This window comes from Corylus avellana, chromosome ca7, assembly GCF_901000735.1.
Source record: "Corylus avellana chromosome ca7, CavTom2PMs-1.0".
NCBI lineage: Eukaryota > Viridiplantae > Streptophyta > Magnoliopsida > Fagales > Betulaceae > Corylus > Corylus avellana.
The window spans coordinates 20,974,553-20,991,118 of NC_081547.1; the positions used below are offsets into that span (position 1 = coordinate 20,974,553).

General features: G+C 34.8%; 1 protein-coding gene across 2 annotated transcripts; it reads left to right on the top strand.

The window, feature by feature from the left end:
• The first annotated feature begins 7,615 nt into the window (after positions 1 to 7,615).
• On the top strand, positions 7,616 to 13,414 carry LOC132186299 (phospholipase D alpha 1). Of its 2 annotated transcripts, none has more exons than XM_059600196.1 (4): positions 7,616 to 7,708; positions 8,259 to 8,361; positions 10,558 to 12,457; positions 12,684 to 13,414. In XM_059600196.1, exons 2-4 carry the CDS (start codon positions 8,266 to 8,268, stop codon positions 13,115 to 13,117), a joined length of 2,430 nt encoding a protein of 809 aa, XP_059456179.1. In that variant the 5' UTR covers positions 7,616 to 7,708; positions 8,259 to 8,265; the 3' UTR covers positions 13,118 to 13,414. The 2 variants fall into 2 exon arrangements, with proteins under 2 accessions (XP_059456179.1, XP_059456177.1); XM_059600194.1 differs by having other exon boundaries at positions 7,634 to 7,996.
• The last annotated feature ends 3,152 nt before the right edge of the window (positions 13,415 to 16,566 follow it).

The window sequence follows — 16,566 nt, forward strand, 5'->3', positions numbered from 1 at the left end:
CTCATATTAATCAAATATGCTACAGTTTCGGTCTACTTCCTTTTTTAAGCCAAACACATTCAATAGTATTGAAACAAAAACGTTTACTAAACAGAGCCTAAATTGTTTCAAGTTCATTGTTTGTTAAACCCTCTCACATCCCCCGACATTCCACCACATTATTTACTTTATTTTTTCAAAAAAAAAAAAAAATTTACTTTTTTATCAAATCATTCATTTTTTATTATTATTCAAATAAAAAATCACTATAAAATAAAAATTTTCACTTTTTAATATTATTTTTCTATTTTTCTATACTAATTATTATTATTATTATTATTTATATTTAAACAGTGCGGTGGTGGTGTTGTTTGTCAAACACCACCTAGTATTGTCCTAAAGTCGACCCAACAGGCAAGCAAACCTGATTGTGTAACGTGGGATGCAGCCATTGGCTAACGTGTCATTAGAATAGGATTTATGGGGATATCCTTATCCTATCTTTTGAAAGTCACATCCATCGGCCATGACGTGACTAGTTTCCTCATGTGAACCGTTGGATCCTCGTGTCGGCAAACCGTGTTTGAGCCACTTCTGACAAGAAATACAAGACGTGTCATGAAAACAGCGGGGGAAAATTGACGCAATCTTTACTCTTCTCATTATTGTCCCCGAACGAGAATTCAAGACATCAATTATAAATGTAGAAAGAAAAAAGGCATTTATTTGGCCGTAAGCCGCATTAACGGCGTTTGTATTAAAGAGTCATTAAAGGGATGCTAATTTAGAATTCTACCTATTTCATTTGAAAAAAAAATATTAAAATAAAAGAGGAATATTGGCTTAACATTAAAATTGAAAGATGATGTTTATAATATTATCTTTCAATTTATACAATGAATACTCTACGTTTCAAATGAAATGGAGAGGATCTTATTTCGATTAAATATATTTTAAGAGTTATGTCTCTATTTACGTCCTTGATATTAAAGATTTGGGTAGGATTAAAAGGTCTCGAGACGATCATGTTTCTATCTGCCCTCCATTGTTTCATAGATTTTTCTTCTTTTTTTATTTTTATTTTTGATGAATAAATAACTTCATTAAAGCACAAAATCAAAACACCAAGTAGCACCAAATACAAGCATCGCCAACGAGCTAAAACACAGCCTCACAGAGGCCTAACCAACCAGACTAAACCAGAACACAAACTGCAAAACAACAAAACTACAGAAAAATAACCAACAAACAAAGCTTTCCAAACCGGAGACAAACCTCACAGAAAGCAGACCAAAAAAAACACATCCTGCAGAGAACAGCTTACAACAACAAATCGGAAGGCAAATTCTATAAATACACTAAGACAAGATTCTCTCTAGTCTTTATAAATTTTCCCTTCCCAACTATTCTAGCCTTACTTCCCAATAATTTTCTTTGGCAGCTGTTCTTTAGTGAGAGGTTGTCCTGAGTGTTAATCTCATTCCTTGTGCGCCAAAAGTGATAGATTACAGAACTCAACACCAAGCAGTATAGGATACCTTCTAGAACCTTAGTCCCCTAGGTGCTGATTCCCAGCTAAATAATCTCATCCCAAATTACAGAAGTGTTGTTCACGCTGCATAATTTCATAGATTGTTTCATTTACTGAACTTTGTTTATGCTTACAGCCTTCTATGGCAGCCCCCGTTCTTCCAATGAATCTAAGTCATTTATTTGACTTACTATCGGCTCTTTTGGGGGTCATTGTTAGAGAGCCCTGCCCTTTGTTTTGTATTTTCTTATGTTGTCCACTTTCTCCCTTTATTCACTTTGAAAAAAAAAAACAGAATATATATGTTGATTTTTTTTTAGATATTGTGAAAGCAATTAAGATTGAATAAAGAAGTATTTTTGTAATCCATTAGATGTATAATTCGAGGTGCAAAAGCATATTGTTATCCCCTCTGTCAACTCATGGGTGTGCAGGGTGCACCTATGATAGTGAAAAATGATAGATTATAGATAGTGGTTATCTCCTTTGTCAACATCTATATGGGTGCGTATGGTCCTCAATTGAGAAGACAAGAGAAAGTAAAGGAGAGAGGATGGGTTGAAGGAATTCATGGGATAATTAATAAAGGAAAAATAAATTATTTTTCTTAATATATAATATATATTATAAACCAGTTGTTGGTTTCTGGGTTATTAACGTCTTTCGTCAATCCCTAAACCTACTAATTGAAACCGGCCTGAATGGTTATGTAGTTATGAAATTGCGGTTATATGGTTAGTGGTTAGCAGTTAATAATCCACTTGAACACTCTTATTTTTAGCAACCCTTTGATAAGAATTGAATATGTTACTGACCTTATACAAATCATAATCAGTTGCATATATCTCTCCGCAAATTCAATCTTCCTCATTGTTGCTTCCCAATTTACCATGTCCTACGCCTTGCTAATGTCCCATTAGAGGGTTATACTCTTATTTTCAGCAACCCTTTGATAAGAATTGAATATGTTACTGACCTTATACAAATCATAATCAGTTGCATATATCTCTCCGCAAATTCAATCTTCCTCATTGTTGCTTCCCAATTTACCATGTCCTACGCCTTGCTAATGTCCCATTAGAGGGTTCTTATTTCTGTGCAACCCTTTGATAAGAATTGAATATGTTACTGACCTTATACAAATCATAATCAGTTGCATATATCTCTCCGCAAATTCAATCTTCCTCATTGTTGCTTCCCAATTTACCATGTCCTACGCCTTGCTAATGTCCCATTAGAGGGTTATACTCTTATTTTCAGCAACCCTTTGATAAGAATTGAATATGTTACTGACCTTATACAAATCATAATCAGTTGCATATATCTCTCCGCAAATTCAATCTTCCTCATTGTTGCTTCCCAATTTACAATGTCCTACGCCTTGCTAATGTCCCATTAGAGGGTTATATATCAGGTCTTGCCCTTCATCCTCACATTCTTAGTGTGCAGTGCCTCTTATTAATGCTTTTTAGACTGTGTTTTTATATTTTTTGTTTGAAATAGTATTCTAATATGACATAAAGGTGAAAATAATTTTGAATGTTTTATATTTTTAAATTGTTTATTAATGTTTTTATTTATAAAAAAAAATAAAAAAAATAATTCTCTAAACATATATACGGGACATGAGGCACTCACTGGGAATGGATATACCGTAGTGAGAATGTTTGGGACCAAGATGTTCCAAACCTAATTTATGTGCCTAAAATGATATATTTGGCAGTCTAGGGCGGTAAATAAATTATCCCGTTCGACAACCCGCTCGGTTTAGCGCGAGTTGAACTCGAACTTGATACTGTAGAAACCCTATCGATTAGTAAATGGTACCAACCCGACTTGCTCAAGAAAACTCGATAGGGACTCACGAGCTTAGCTTGTTTAAAGCTCAACCGAATCGTTTACCCGACTCGTTATATATATATATATAAATTAGTTATATAAATTTAAGTATACATAATAGTAATTAAGTAATATATGTTATATAGGTTACTTAATAATTTTGTGTGTGTATATTATGTGTATTAGTTAACATACTATCTAGTTAGTTAGTAATGCTTTTTAGACTGTGTTTTTATATTTTTTTATTTGAAATAGTGTTCTAATATGACATAAAGGTAAAAATAATTTTAAATGTTTTATATTTTTAAATTGTTTTTTAATGTTTTTATTTAAAAAAAGAAGAAGGAATTCTCTACTTTTATGTGGGCTACCAAAACATATATACGGGACCTGAGGCACTCACTGGGATTGGATATACTGCAATGAGAATGTTTGGGACCAAGACGTTCCAAACCTAATTTATGTGCCTAAAATGATATATTTGGCAGTTTAGGGCGGTAAATAAATCAGCCCGTTCGACAACCCACTCGGTTTACCTCGACTCGAACTCGATACTCCAGAAATCCGCTTGATTCGTAAATGGTACCCACCCGACTTGCTCGAGAAAAGTCGTTTTCCTAAGCTTAACTCGTTTAAAGCTCGACTAGATCGTTTGTCCAACTCGTTAGCTCATTCATATATATATATATTACTAAAAATTAGTTATATAAATTTACGTTTGCATAATAGTAATTAAATAATATATGCTATATAGGTTACTTAATAATTTTTTGTGTGTGTATTATGTGTATTAGTTAACATATTATCTAGTTACTTAATATTTAATAGCTTAGCTCGAACTTGAGTTGAGATCGGCTCGACTCGAATAGCATTTTCAACAAGCTCGAACTAGCCTGAGCTTTCAACAAGCCTTTTTTTTTTTTTTTTTTTTCCAATTGAATAAGCAAAATAGTTATAGGGAATGATCATTCTCACTCATGATTCGAAAGAAAGAAGAAATGAGTGATCCTAAAAACGAAAAATATAGTGGGCTCCCCAACAACAGATCATAAACAAATTAAAGCAATGTGACAATAATTACAAAAAGGTAAAAAATTGGTCAAACAAGTGACCTGGTTCTCTCAAGGGGTTGCTCAAGGCGTTACAAAAGCAAAATAGACATAGATTAAGGCGAACATATCTGAACCCCCACTTAGAACCAACAACAACCACTAGAAAATGGCTGAAGTCGAAGGAGCACTGTAGTAGTCCATTGTAGGGACAGTAGTAAAGAGAGGAACTAACACAAATTCGGTTACAAAAATCTTCACTAAAAGATCAAAACACCTAAGAATCTTGAACACATATTTCATAGCTTGGCTCTAACTCGAGCTCGGCTTGAATAAGCATCTTCGTAAATGAGTCAATTTTAAATTCGTAAAGCTTGACTCAGCTCGGCTCAATTACGGGCCTATTTGGCACGATTGAGTTCGACATAACATTTGCTCTCAGTGAATTTGTCTCATCAGGCAAAATAATCCCACGGAACAATTTTTTTTTTTTTTTCTTTAATGGAACATCATATGTCATACCCTAAGATATTCAAAGAATAATGCTCCATGAAATAAAAATCACTTACCCCAATCACACCTTCATTAGGGTCAACTTCTTTTATTTAAACACAAGTCCTGAATTAAAAATTTAATTTAAGAAGACGGACGACATTGAAAATTATTTTTTGGGGCCATACTTAATCAAGTAAAAAATATACGCTTAAAAAACATTTTTTAATAATTTTTTTTTTTTTTTGAAGAGGTTGGGGGGCCTTGGCCTTGATCCCTTAATTGATATATATATATATATATATATATATATTCTTCGCAAGTGGTAACCACGTTCGTTTTAAGGAAAAATACAATATTGGTTTATGTGGTATTAAAATTGAGAACTTAATGTATAATGCAAAAATAATAAATGCTATATCATAACTAATTTAATTGACAAGTGTAACTCATAAGATATGTCATTTAATGATTTTTGTAAAAAATAAAAATAAATAAAAAATATAACGGGACCTATTTTTTATTTTTACATACCATGAAAAACTTTTAGAACAATTTAATACCATAAAAAGTTTATTACAAATTAGTGTAACTACAAAAGATTGATTTTCCATTTTTTTTCCTTTCTTTTTGACCTCAAAATTCCATTTAAAATGATTCGGCCTTGTTTGGCAATGGATAGAGAGTGTAAATTCGGCTAGTTATAACCGGTTACCAATCAGTAATCGGCCAACGGCTTATAAAAGCAGTTGGAATTGGTTTGGTTTTAGTTTTTGCATTTTCAAACACTTAGTTATAATTGGTAACCGGATGTGTGTCTATATATATATTTTTTAAAAAAATACAACAACCTCGTTTACTTTAGGGTTTTTTTTAACAACTGTAACAAAGCCTAACTTATTAGGCCAAAAAACCCTAATTATTTTTTAAAAAAGTCAAGAAAGGACAAAATTAAGCTCAAAAAATAGGCCAAATACCCAAAATAGACTCAACATGCCCAATTTTTTAAAGACTTGGTTACCGGTCCGGATAACCAGCTACAATTGGTAATCGGTGGTTATTACATACCTAGATAACTGGTTACCAATGCCGGTTTTCTAAATTGATCAACCGACTATTTTAGTTTCGGTTAACGGTTTTAGCCAATAACTACTAATCAAAACCGAGTTTTCACCCCTAGTCACACAAGTCTCAATTGTTTTTTAAAAAATTAAACTCCCTAACATTATTATTTTTTATATCACATTAATAATTTATTATTACTTTTTATTACTTTTTAAATAAAAAAAAAAACCCACTATAAAATAAATCATGCAAAAAAATTCAAAACTTTGATCAACTTTATATTACCTCAATCAAATTTTTTTTTTTTTTTTTGTAAAAAAATTTCCTACACAAATTCATAGCCAAACTAGGCCTTGGCGGTGTTGAAGGAGAAAGAGGATGAATAAAGAGCCGGTAGGTGGTCGTTGAGAATAGCACATCGCTCCTCTGTCACATCTTTAATCATGATTTAGCTACCCCACCGTTAACTTTCTTATCCACGGTGTTTGGTCAGAGTAATAGGTCAAACTTAGTCATTATTAGTAAGGTAAAAGATAAAATAGTAAAATCACAAAAAGATTTTTTTTTTTTTTTTTTAAATGGTAGAGATTGTCACACGTTCACATGTGCCAACAGCGTGCCCAAAAAAAAAAAAAAAAAAAAAAAATCCGCGGTAATTGAATGAGGTGGGGGATCCAGGGGACCAGGATCCAGTGCCGACGAAAATAACCCATTTGTTTAAGGGTTAAACACCGAGATCTTATTTTAAATACAGTATCCCTCCCTTTTATTGTTGAATTAAAAAAAGATGATTTAGTTAACAATCAGATCTTCTTCCAAAGTTATTGACGAAAATGACCCATTTGAATGTAGTGCTTACCTTCTCTATTTTAAACACTTTTCCTTCAATCGAAGGCCATTCCTCCCTCTTACGACTTGCCACGTGTTGTCCTCCAACTAAATTATGTGTGTTCGTCCATGAATCAATGTCATCAGCTCTAACAAGGGATGCCTCCGATAATCCCTCCTCTATCATGGGTCAGGTGGCATAAAAATGTCAACTACTCCTGCAACAGGAGGAGATTAGTATTTCCATACCATCTTTGACGTGGGTTCTCTAAGAAAGGTATAGATAAATCAAAGTTTGAACCACTTTAGTTGAGGGGAGCGATTGGGCACTTCACAACATGGTACAATTCTTTTGCAACGACTGAAATGAAGTTGTTGCGCTGATTTGGGCCTAAGCCGGTCGACACCCAAAATGGGCTACTTGGCCAAATTTTAAGATCTCAACAAACAAGCAACGGACAAGTGCACTAGCGTAAAAACCGTTGTGCTAATGCGTATCTATTTTCTTTATGGGTAGTTGGAGGAAAAGCTAAAGTAAGAACCTCAAAAAAGTCGGGTGAACTTAATAAGAAAAATGCTAAATACGATAATTCTATCTAACATTCATCTAACAAGGTTAATGGGACGGGCTCTCAACTAACTCTTAAATTAATTATTATTAAATAAAAGTCTATTTAATAATTAATTTAAAGTGTCTTGGCAAATATTATTAGTCGATAATAAAATAAAAATATAGTATTTAATAATTGAGCAAATGTGGCGTAGGAATCCAAAGCATGCAAAAGAAATACAGTAATAGAAAAGGGGAAAAAGTGATAAAACGAAGGGGAAAATAAAGCACAAAAGGCCTTTTCATCCGCGGGCCCTCCGTAGCAATACCCTCTCCTCTTCCTTTCACACTGTTACTCCATCAATTTACTCAGACGTGAGCTTTCTCAAAATTCAACAGCTGATTGCCATCTTTCTCGGATCTCTCTCTCTCTCTCTTCATTTTCACGTTATTATCACTGTGCTGTATGTATTCTCGAGGGAACCAAAAGCGCATCATATCCCTTTGCTCTCTCAGCGTTCTCAGATCTCTCTCTCTCTCTTCATTTTCACGTTATTATCACTGTGCTGTATCTATTCTCGAGGGAACCAAAAGCCCATCATATCCCTTTGCTCTCTCCACGTTCTCAGATCTCTCTCTCAAAATTCCAAATCCCAAATCCAAGTTCGTTCATCTCTCTCTCTTTAAGTCATGAACTTGTATTTTTTATTTTTTTGGATGAATAGAAACTATTTACTGATCACTGTCTTTGATCCGACTAAAACGAACACCCTTTTGGAGTCAACTCTTTTGGGTTCCTCTGCACTCTGATCCGATCACTTCCTTTCTATTTCTGATGCTTGTGTTTGATCTTCCATTTCTTCTTTTGTTCATTTTGTTTTAGATTGTTTAATTTACTCTCTGTTTTGGTTTCTGGTGGAGGCAGGTGAGAAATGGCGCACATTCTTCTACATGGGACGCTTCACGCTACGATCTATGAGGTGGACAACATTCACAAAGGCGGTGGTGGCCCTAAGATCTTCCGCAAGGTATATTTGTCTTTTCATTTTTATTATTTGTCCACAACAATTTCATATATTTCTGGATCTTACCCAATTATGCCGATTTGTGTTGTTTCTTTTTTTTTTAGGATGAATCATGATCTTTTTGTATATTTATTTTGATACCCATTTGGTATTCATACTTAAATATAAGGAGAAAAAAAAATTATGTAATGGATCGATAAGATTTATTAAAAAAGATTAATGCGTGTCTCTATAAAACTTTGCAAATAACACACTTTCATTTTAACGAAACGCACACTCTTTTTAGAATGCTTTTATATGAACTAAGAAAACTTTGTTCAAACTTTCTGGAAAAGTGTGATTCAAATTTTGGAGAAAACATGGCTTCTAATGATTAATATGGAAAATTAAATTATACTTCCAAATTGTAGTAACTTTCATTTACTTCGGCCAACTGAAAAAAGGAAAGCACAGCACATCATCTAACATCTATTGTAGAATGGAGGAACTACTAAAATAAAAAAGTTTTTAAGATGACTAAATAAAATTTTCTTTTTCCTAAGAATAGAGTCTAGGCCTGGTACAGTACGAATATTTCACTTGGGTTAATTTTCCATTTCTCATTGAGTTTCCTTGTGATAATGGGAATCTCACAATATATTCATGCATCAGTATCAATTTAATTAACAAAGTCAACTAAAAGTCCTATATTTGTTATCTACCACTTTAGCTCGTCTTCTCCTTTTCACTGGCCTTAATGCTTATCAGATTGGGTAGTTTTGTGATCTTTAATTCTTTTGGAACTACCTTGACATGGCATAGATGGCTATCTTAAATGTATGTTAGTTCTTGGCTGTAATATCTACACGCCCACAAGAATGTCATCTTTTATCTTGTATGCTAAAAAAAAAAATGGAGACGGAATTTGGCTAAACTAGAATGGTTCTTTTCCCATTGATAGCATTATCTGGTAATCATGTACTACTATTGATTCTCATCGTTGGGAAAATGCAAATTTTTCTTTTTTGCATGTTCAATTGATTGAGTCTAGCCCTAACTGCAATTGAAACCGAAATATGTTACCAAAAGCTGACTTTCTCCTTTCATATTTGGGAAACAATTTTATTGTGGTTTTGTAATTAATCATCAGCCCTTCTTTTTAGTGATATTGCTTTGGAAGTCATTATTTGGTTCTCACTTGTTTATTGGGGTAGCTAGAAGCAAACAATCGAGTTATACATTTATTCACTTAAAAAAAAAAAAATTAGAGCATATTTGGGATTGTGTTTGAGAAATAGAGCTTTTAAGTCGAAAGGCGTTTTTTGGCAAGCCAAAAGTGTATTTTGCCAATTTTTTAAGTAAAAAAGTCAAATAAGCACTTTTGGAATTTTTTTATCAAACATGCCAACTTTTGGTTTGGCATGGCTTTTTTAGGTATTTAAAGTATTTTTTACCATTCATAATGCAATCTCAAACAGGCTTTTATTTTAACTTGTGTCCTGACATCTTAGTCATATCTCTCTCGAATTGAACTTTTGATATGCATGCAAAGCGTGCTACTTGAACCATGAAAAAGATTGTAGAAACAAAAGCTTGATGCTATCTGAAAAGCATATGGTAATTTCAGCATCTAAGAATAAGAAACTGATTTTGTAGTCTCTAGTCTATCTGCTTCATTACTTCTTTTCATAAAACGCAGCTTTATTGTGAAAATTTTCCTTTTATATTTGTTCTTTCTTGGAATGAAATGAAATGAGGTTGAAGAAATTCAAAATGGAAGACATCTCACTAGGACGCCTGGCCTTCTTCTAGTAGGCGTACTTATTATTCCCTATAATTTTAGGAAATTACATATTATTCCTCAAATATTCATATATTCACTCTTAACGTTTCTTTTATCAATCTACTTTCTGTCGTAGTTATCATCGTCATCTGCATTGTATGAATAATCATTTCCTGGTGCATTTTTAAACTTTAAATATAAACATTTTTATCATTTGTGTCTATTGTCTATTTATTTTCTCTTTAGAAACATGATGCTTGCATGCTGGAGTACGGTTGTTCCAGTTGAAGGTTGTTATCGTTATAGAAAGATTATAATTTCATTTCAATTACCAAAGTATTGGTTTATTTTTGTTTTTAATTTAAATTTATTGATTATAATTATAATTATTTCTGCTTTTCCTTTTTGTATCTCATTGGTAATTTGATATTTTGTAGCTTATGGAGAACATTGAAGAAACTGTTGGTTTTGGCAAAGGAGTTACTAAACTCTATGCAACTATTGATCTAGAAAAGGCTAGAGTTGGGAAGACCAGAATAATAGAAAACGAGTATAAGAACCCCAGGTGGTATGAGTCTTTTCATATTTACTGTGCCCATATGACATCAAACATTATATTCACTATCAAAGATGATAATCCTATTGGGGCATCCTTAATTGGAAGGGCTTATGTACCTGTTCAAGAAGTCTTGGGTGGGGAAGAAGTGGATAAATGGGTTGAAATCCTGGATGAAGACAAAAATCCTATTCAGGGAAATTCTAAGATCCATGTGAAACTACGATATTTTGATGTTACAAATGACCGTACTTGGTCTCGGGGTATCAGAAGTCAAAAATTTCCTGGAGTGCCATACACTTTCTTCCCGCAGAGACAAGGATGTAGGGTTTCTCTGTACCAAGATGCTCACGTCCCAGATAATTTTGTTCCTAAAATACCCCTTGCTGGAGGCACGTACTACGAGCCCCACAGATGTTGGGAAGATGTTTTTGATGCGATCACTAATGCAAAACACTTGATCTATATCACTGGATGGTCTGTTTATACCGGAATTTCCTTGGTAAGGGACTCGAGGAGGCCGAAGCCTGGAGGAGATATCACCCTTGGTGAACTGCTCAAGAAAAAGGCAAGCGAAGGTGTCAGGGTTCTTATGCTTGTTTGGGATGACAGGACTTCAGTTGGTTTACTGAAAAAGGACGGATTGATGGCCACTCATGATGAAGAAACTGAACATTACTTCCAGAATACTGATGTGCACTGTGTCTTATGCCCCCGGAATCCCGATGATGGTGGAAGCATTGTCCAGGATTTACAGATCTCCACCATGTTCACCCATCACCAGAAGATTGTGGTGGTGGACAGCGAGCTGCCTACTGAAGGATCACAAAAGCGGAGAATTGTGAGTTTTGTTGGGGGTATTGATCTTTGTGATGGGAGATACGATACTGCCTTTCATTCACTTTTCAGAACATTAGACACTGCACATCATGATGATTTTCATCAGCCAAATTTTGAGGGTGCTTCAATCACAAAAGGTGGTCCTAGGGAACCATGGCATGATATCCACTCCCGGCTTGAAGGACCCATTGCTTGGGATGTCTTATTTAATTTTGAGCAGAGGTGGAGAAAGCAAGGTGGTAAGGATCTCCTTGTTCAGCTAAGAGAACTTGATGATGTCATGATTTCCCCATCTCCAGTTATGTTCCCGGATGACCATGAGACATGGAATGTGCAGTTGTTTAGATCCATTGATGGTGGGGCTGCTTTTGGCTTCCCAGAGACACCTGAAGATGCTGCTAGAGCTGGGCTTGTCAGTGGCAAGGATAATATCATTGACCGGAGCATTCAGGATGCATATATTAATGCTATTCGACGTGCGAAGAATTTCATTTATATTGAAAATCAGTATTTCCTTGGAAGCTGCTTTGCCTGGAGTGCTGATGGTATTAAGCCTGAGGATATGGGTGCTCTGCATCTGATTCCAAAGGAGCTTTCACTTAAGATTGTTAGTAAGATAGAAGCAGGGGAGAGGTTCACTGTCTATGTCGTTGTCCCAATGTGGCCCGAGGGTATGCCGGAGAGTGGATCAGTTCAGGCAATATTAGATTGGCAAAAGAGGACGATGGAGATGATGTATAAAGATGTCATTCAGGCTCTGAAAGCCAAGGGTATTGAGGACGATCCTCGGAACTATTTAACATTTTTCTGCCTTGGAAATCGGGAGGTAAAGAAGCATGGAGAGTATGAACCTTCAGAAAAACCAGAACCTGATACCGATTATTTTAGAGCCCAGGTGGCCAGGCGCTTCATGATCTATGTTCATGCCAAGATGATGATTGGTAAGATATGCTACATTCACTATTTGAACCCTTTTCTTTCTTTCTTTCTTTTTTTTTTTTTTTTTGTAATTTTTCCATCTAACTTTAGAACTTCTGTGTCCTGGTTATATACTTGAACCCCATTCAATCTCAAAAGGATTTATTCGATTTTGATGACACTTCTCTTGCCTCAATGTAAAATATTTCATCCCAAGTCATTGAGTTGAGCTAATATGCCTTTTTACAGTTGATGACGAATACATAATAGTTGGATCTGCCAACATCAACCAGCGATCAATGGATGGTGCTAGGGACTCTGAGATAGCAATGGGAGCCTACCAGCCAAATCATCTGGCAGCCCGGCAGCCAGCACGTGGCCAGGTCCATGGATTCCGTATGGCTCTGTGGTATGAGCACCTTGGCATGCTTGATGATTCTATTCTTCATCCTGAAAGCGAGGAGTGTATCAGGAAGGTGAACCAGATTGCTGACAAATATTGGGATCTATATTCAAGTGAGACACTTGAACATGACCTGCCCGGTCACCTGCTGCGATATCCCATTGGGGTTGCCAGTGAAGGAGAAGTCACAGAGCTACCTGGATTTGAGTTCTTCCCTGACACCAAGGCGCGAATTCTGGGTACCAAATCTGACTACATGCCCCCAATCCTTACTACTTAGTGGTATTCCTACTTGGTTCATGAAAATAATAATCTTTTACCTCATCCTTACTTTTACAGTACTAGTTTATACTAGCCTTGCAATAAAAACGTTGTCTGTGATAACCTGCAAAGATTATATATCTGTCAGGATGTTTATAGCAGGATCTATAGGATGTGGTAATTCCGTGTGATTTTGATGCTGACTGGTGTAACTTATGAGTATTGTTTATTTGGCCCGTGACTGTTTTTCTCTGTATTGAATACTATGCGTGGTTTAAGTTAAAAGAAATCTTGGCTACTCTCTTTGGAACTTCCCTATACTATTGGTATACCATATAGTAAAGTAAACCACTCCAGGAGCAGGCTTTTCATAGTTACAATTTTATCCTGTTCTACTGGTGAAAGTGGAGGCCAGTTTCTTGCTCTCTCTCTCTCTCTCTCTCTCTCTTTGTATAGCCACCGGCCCTTTGTTCCTCTGTCTAAGCCATTGTTTGGGTTGGTTGGTCGGTAAACCGAATGCCTACAGACGGAAATGAGTAAGATAGAGAATATGTAATATCAAAAATTGAATGAACATATCTTGATCTTAAAAATTAAACAATAAACATGAGAATATCTAAACATCAACCATGTAAATAAATTACTCACTCAAAAGTCATAAAAAATGCATTGATGTAAACAAAGTATCAAAATCAATGAGCACAATATACATCCATGCTAACCATCTAGTCTCTCACGAATAGTCCGCTTAGCTCGGATGGAGCATGATGAATAACAACAAAAGCTTGATGGCATTAGAAAGCTGATTCAAAGAGCTATAATTTTGTATTTCATAACAACTCTCAAATTTTATCGTTTACATGGTCAAATCGAGCTTCGTTCGATGCTTGTTCGAACAAGATGGTGCTTCAAGTCTCAAGACTAAAATGTGAGAGCCTTGTTTGAATCTCGTTCGAATGAACTTGCAACAAGGCTATTTTTCATTGTTCTTGGAAAGGTTTCTAAACACCTTTAAGCCTAAACAGTTTCAATATTTCTTCTTATTGTGCATCAATCAAACTACAGAAAAACCGAATAATGTGTATTAAAGAAACAAACATGTATAACTCACTCCACAACGGAATATGAGTTTATTGCTTTAGCATCCACAATGAAGCAGAGAATGACTTAAAAACTTTTTGGTAGAGTCATTTTATGCTATGACAATTTATTGTAATAGTGAAGCAACCTTACGAGTAGAAACAAACAACGAAAGGGGTGTTAGAATGAGGCACAATTATGTGCGTGAATTATTCAAGAATGGAGTAACAACAGTTGAATATGTAAAGTCAAATTAAAATTTAGCATATAAAGGCCTTACACGGGATATGATATATAAGATATCTAAGATAATGAGGTTAAGGTTTATAAAATGAAAATCACTTAGGATGGGAACCTAACCTTGGTTTTGAAATATAAGAGAGGTTAATTAGTATAAACAAGTCGGTAGAATGATTATGATTAGGAAACACTAGAAAACTTAAAAAATGGCTCACGTCATTTTAAAACCCTAATTATAAAGATTCGTATTTTAGAATTATGACATTTATGTAGAGTTGAAAAGATGGGTATATGGAATGTAGATGTTCATTTTAGTCCCACATTGGCTAGAGAGTGATAAGCCAACACCTCTATAGATACCGTCATCACTCTAATTATAAATTGAGTGATGAAAGTGATAAGCCAACACCTTTATAGATACCGTCCTCACTCTCCTAAAGCTAGCAACACCATTCGCGACGTGTAATGTGCTTTCAATGCTATGAAGCATACTTTACTCTTCACATCGGAGCGAGAGACGTAAAGAGCCTTAAATTATTGTGAAAATCACTACTAGACTAATTGATCACATCCAACTTTAGCACAAATGAGCTTGAAACAAAAATTTCAGTTGAGCCTCTCTTAATGTTAGTTCAAGGGAACTAGTCATTTGAAAAGTCTAATATGTCAACCGTAAGTGGCGTGGTAAATAGCTAATTATGTAGATTAGGCCAAAGAGAGGTTAGAGCTAATATGATTCATGGCCGATCGATCTGGGTTATATTATTTAGATGACCCTTGAATCATCTCCAACACACACAAATTTAGAGAACTATTCCTCCAATTTTTTCATGCATTATTTTGAGCTTTTGTATTCTCAATTAAGAGTGTTTTGTTACTCTTGAACAATGTCATTCCAAAATAATTCGAGCTTCATTGTAGTTTGGGAGGTATTTTGTCTAAACCAACATTCTAGAAGGGTACTCACAAATTAAAAAAAAAAAAAAAACATTCTAGAAGAGAATGAAATAGGAACTAAAAATATCATCATTGTGATCATTGCAATGATGACTTGGTAATTTTGCTTTAGGCATTAGCATTTGAATTTATTATTTATATATTTTGTAACATATTCCACACGGCGTCGTCCACGTAACATCATTTAGTCTTAATCAAAAGCCAACCGCTAGAGAACGCAAGCGCCAAAGCCCTCCTTGCCGACGATTCACGAATTTCTTCCTTGTTGGGTGTTGCATTCACACCGTTGAGTCGACACGTGGATCGGCTGATTATGTCCAAAAGTAGTGGTTCCTTGAACTACGAAGCTTCCGCCGTTCCACGTATGCCAAGCTTTGATGTTATATATCTTGAGATTCTATCCACTGCAAACCACCCTTTTCTGCGCCTCTCCCTAACCAATTAAATATGCTCTTCTATGAGTAATGATTTTTATTTTTATTTTTTTATTTTATTATTATTATTATTATTATTATTTTTTTTTTTTTTTTAATTGAATAAGGAAAGGGCTATAGGGAAGGATCTTTTCCACTTCTGATCCGAACAGAAGAGAAAGTGGGAGATCCTGAAAACGAAAAAAGGGTGGGCTCCTCAACAATAAACCCAAAATAAACTAAAACAACACAGAAATAAAAACTAAAGGGAAGGCCACCCCAACAACAAAGCCCAAATGGTAAAAAACAGTGCAAATACAAGAACAAACTCTGGATCCAGTCCAAAAGGACCAAACAGCAGGCAATGGTAATTACCAATGATCCCAAATACAACTTCTTTTTGTGTTACTTCAAGAATGATGTGGTTATGTCCATAAGAGGTAGTTCAATCGGCTTGGACCACACTTAATAAAGTGGAGGTCACTAGTTCGAATCCTCCTCCCCCCTCTTGTGCAGACATATCAAAAAAAAAAAAAAAATGATGTGGTTATTAAAATCACCATTGGACTTATGATTGATCATTATTAAATTTTGATCAAATTGTAATTTTAACATCTACATCATTCTTGAAGGAACTCAAAAAGGACATAAGAATAACTTCTATAATTACTCACTATAGCCAAAACACAAAATTTATAAGAAAAGGCCCATTATGGCTAAACCTTTTTTTTTTTTTTTACACGCAAATTCACACGGTTATTTATTAGAGTCTTGTTTT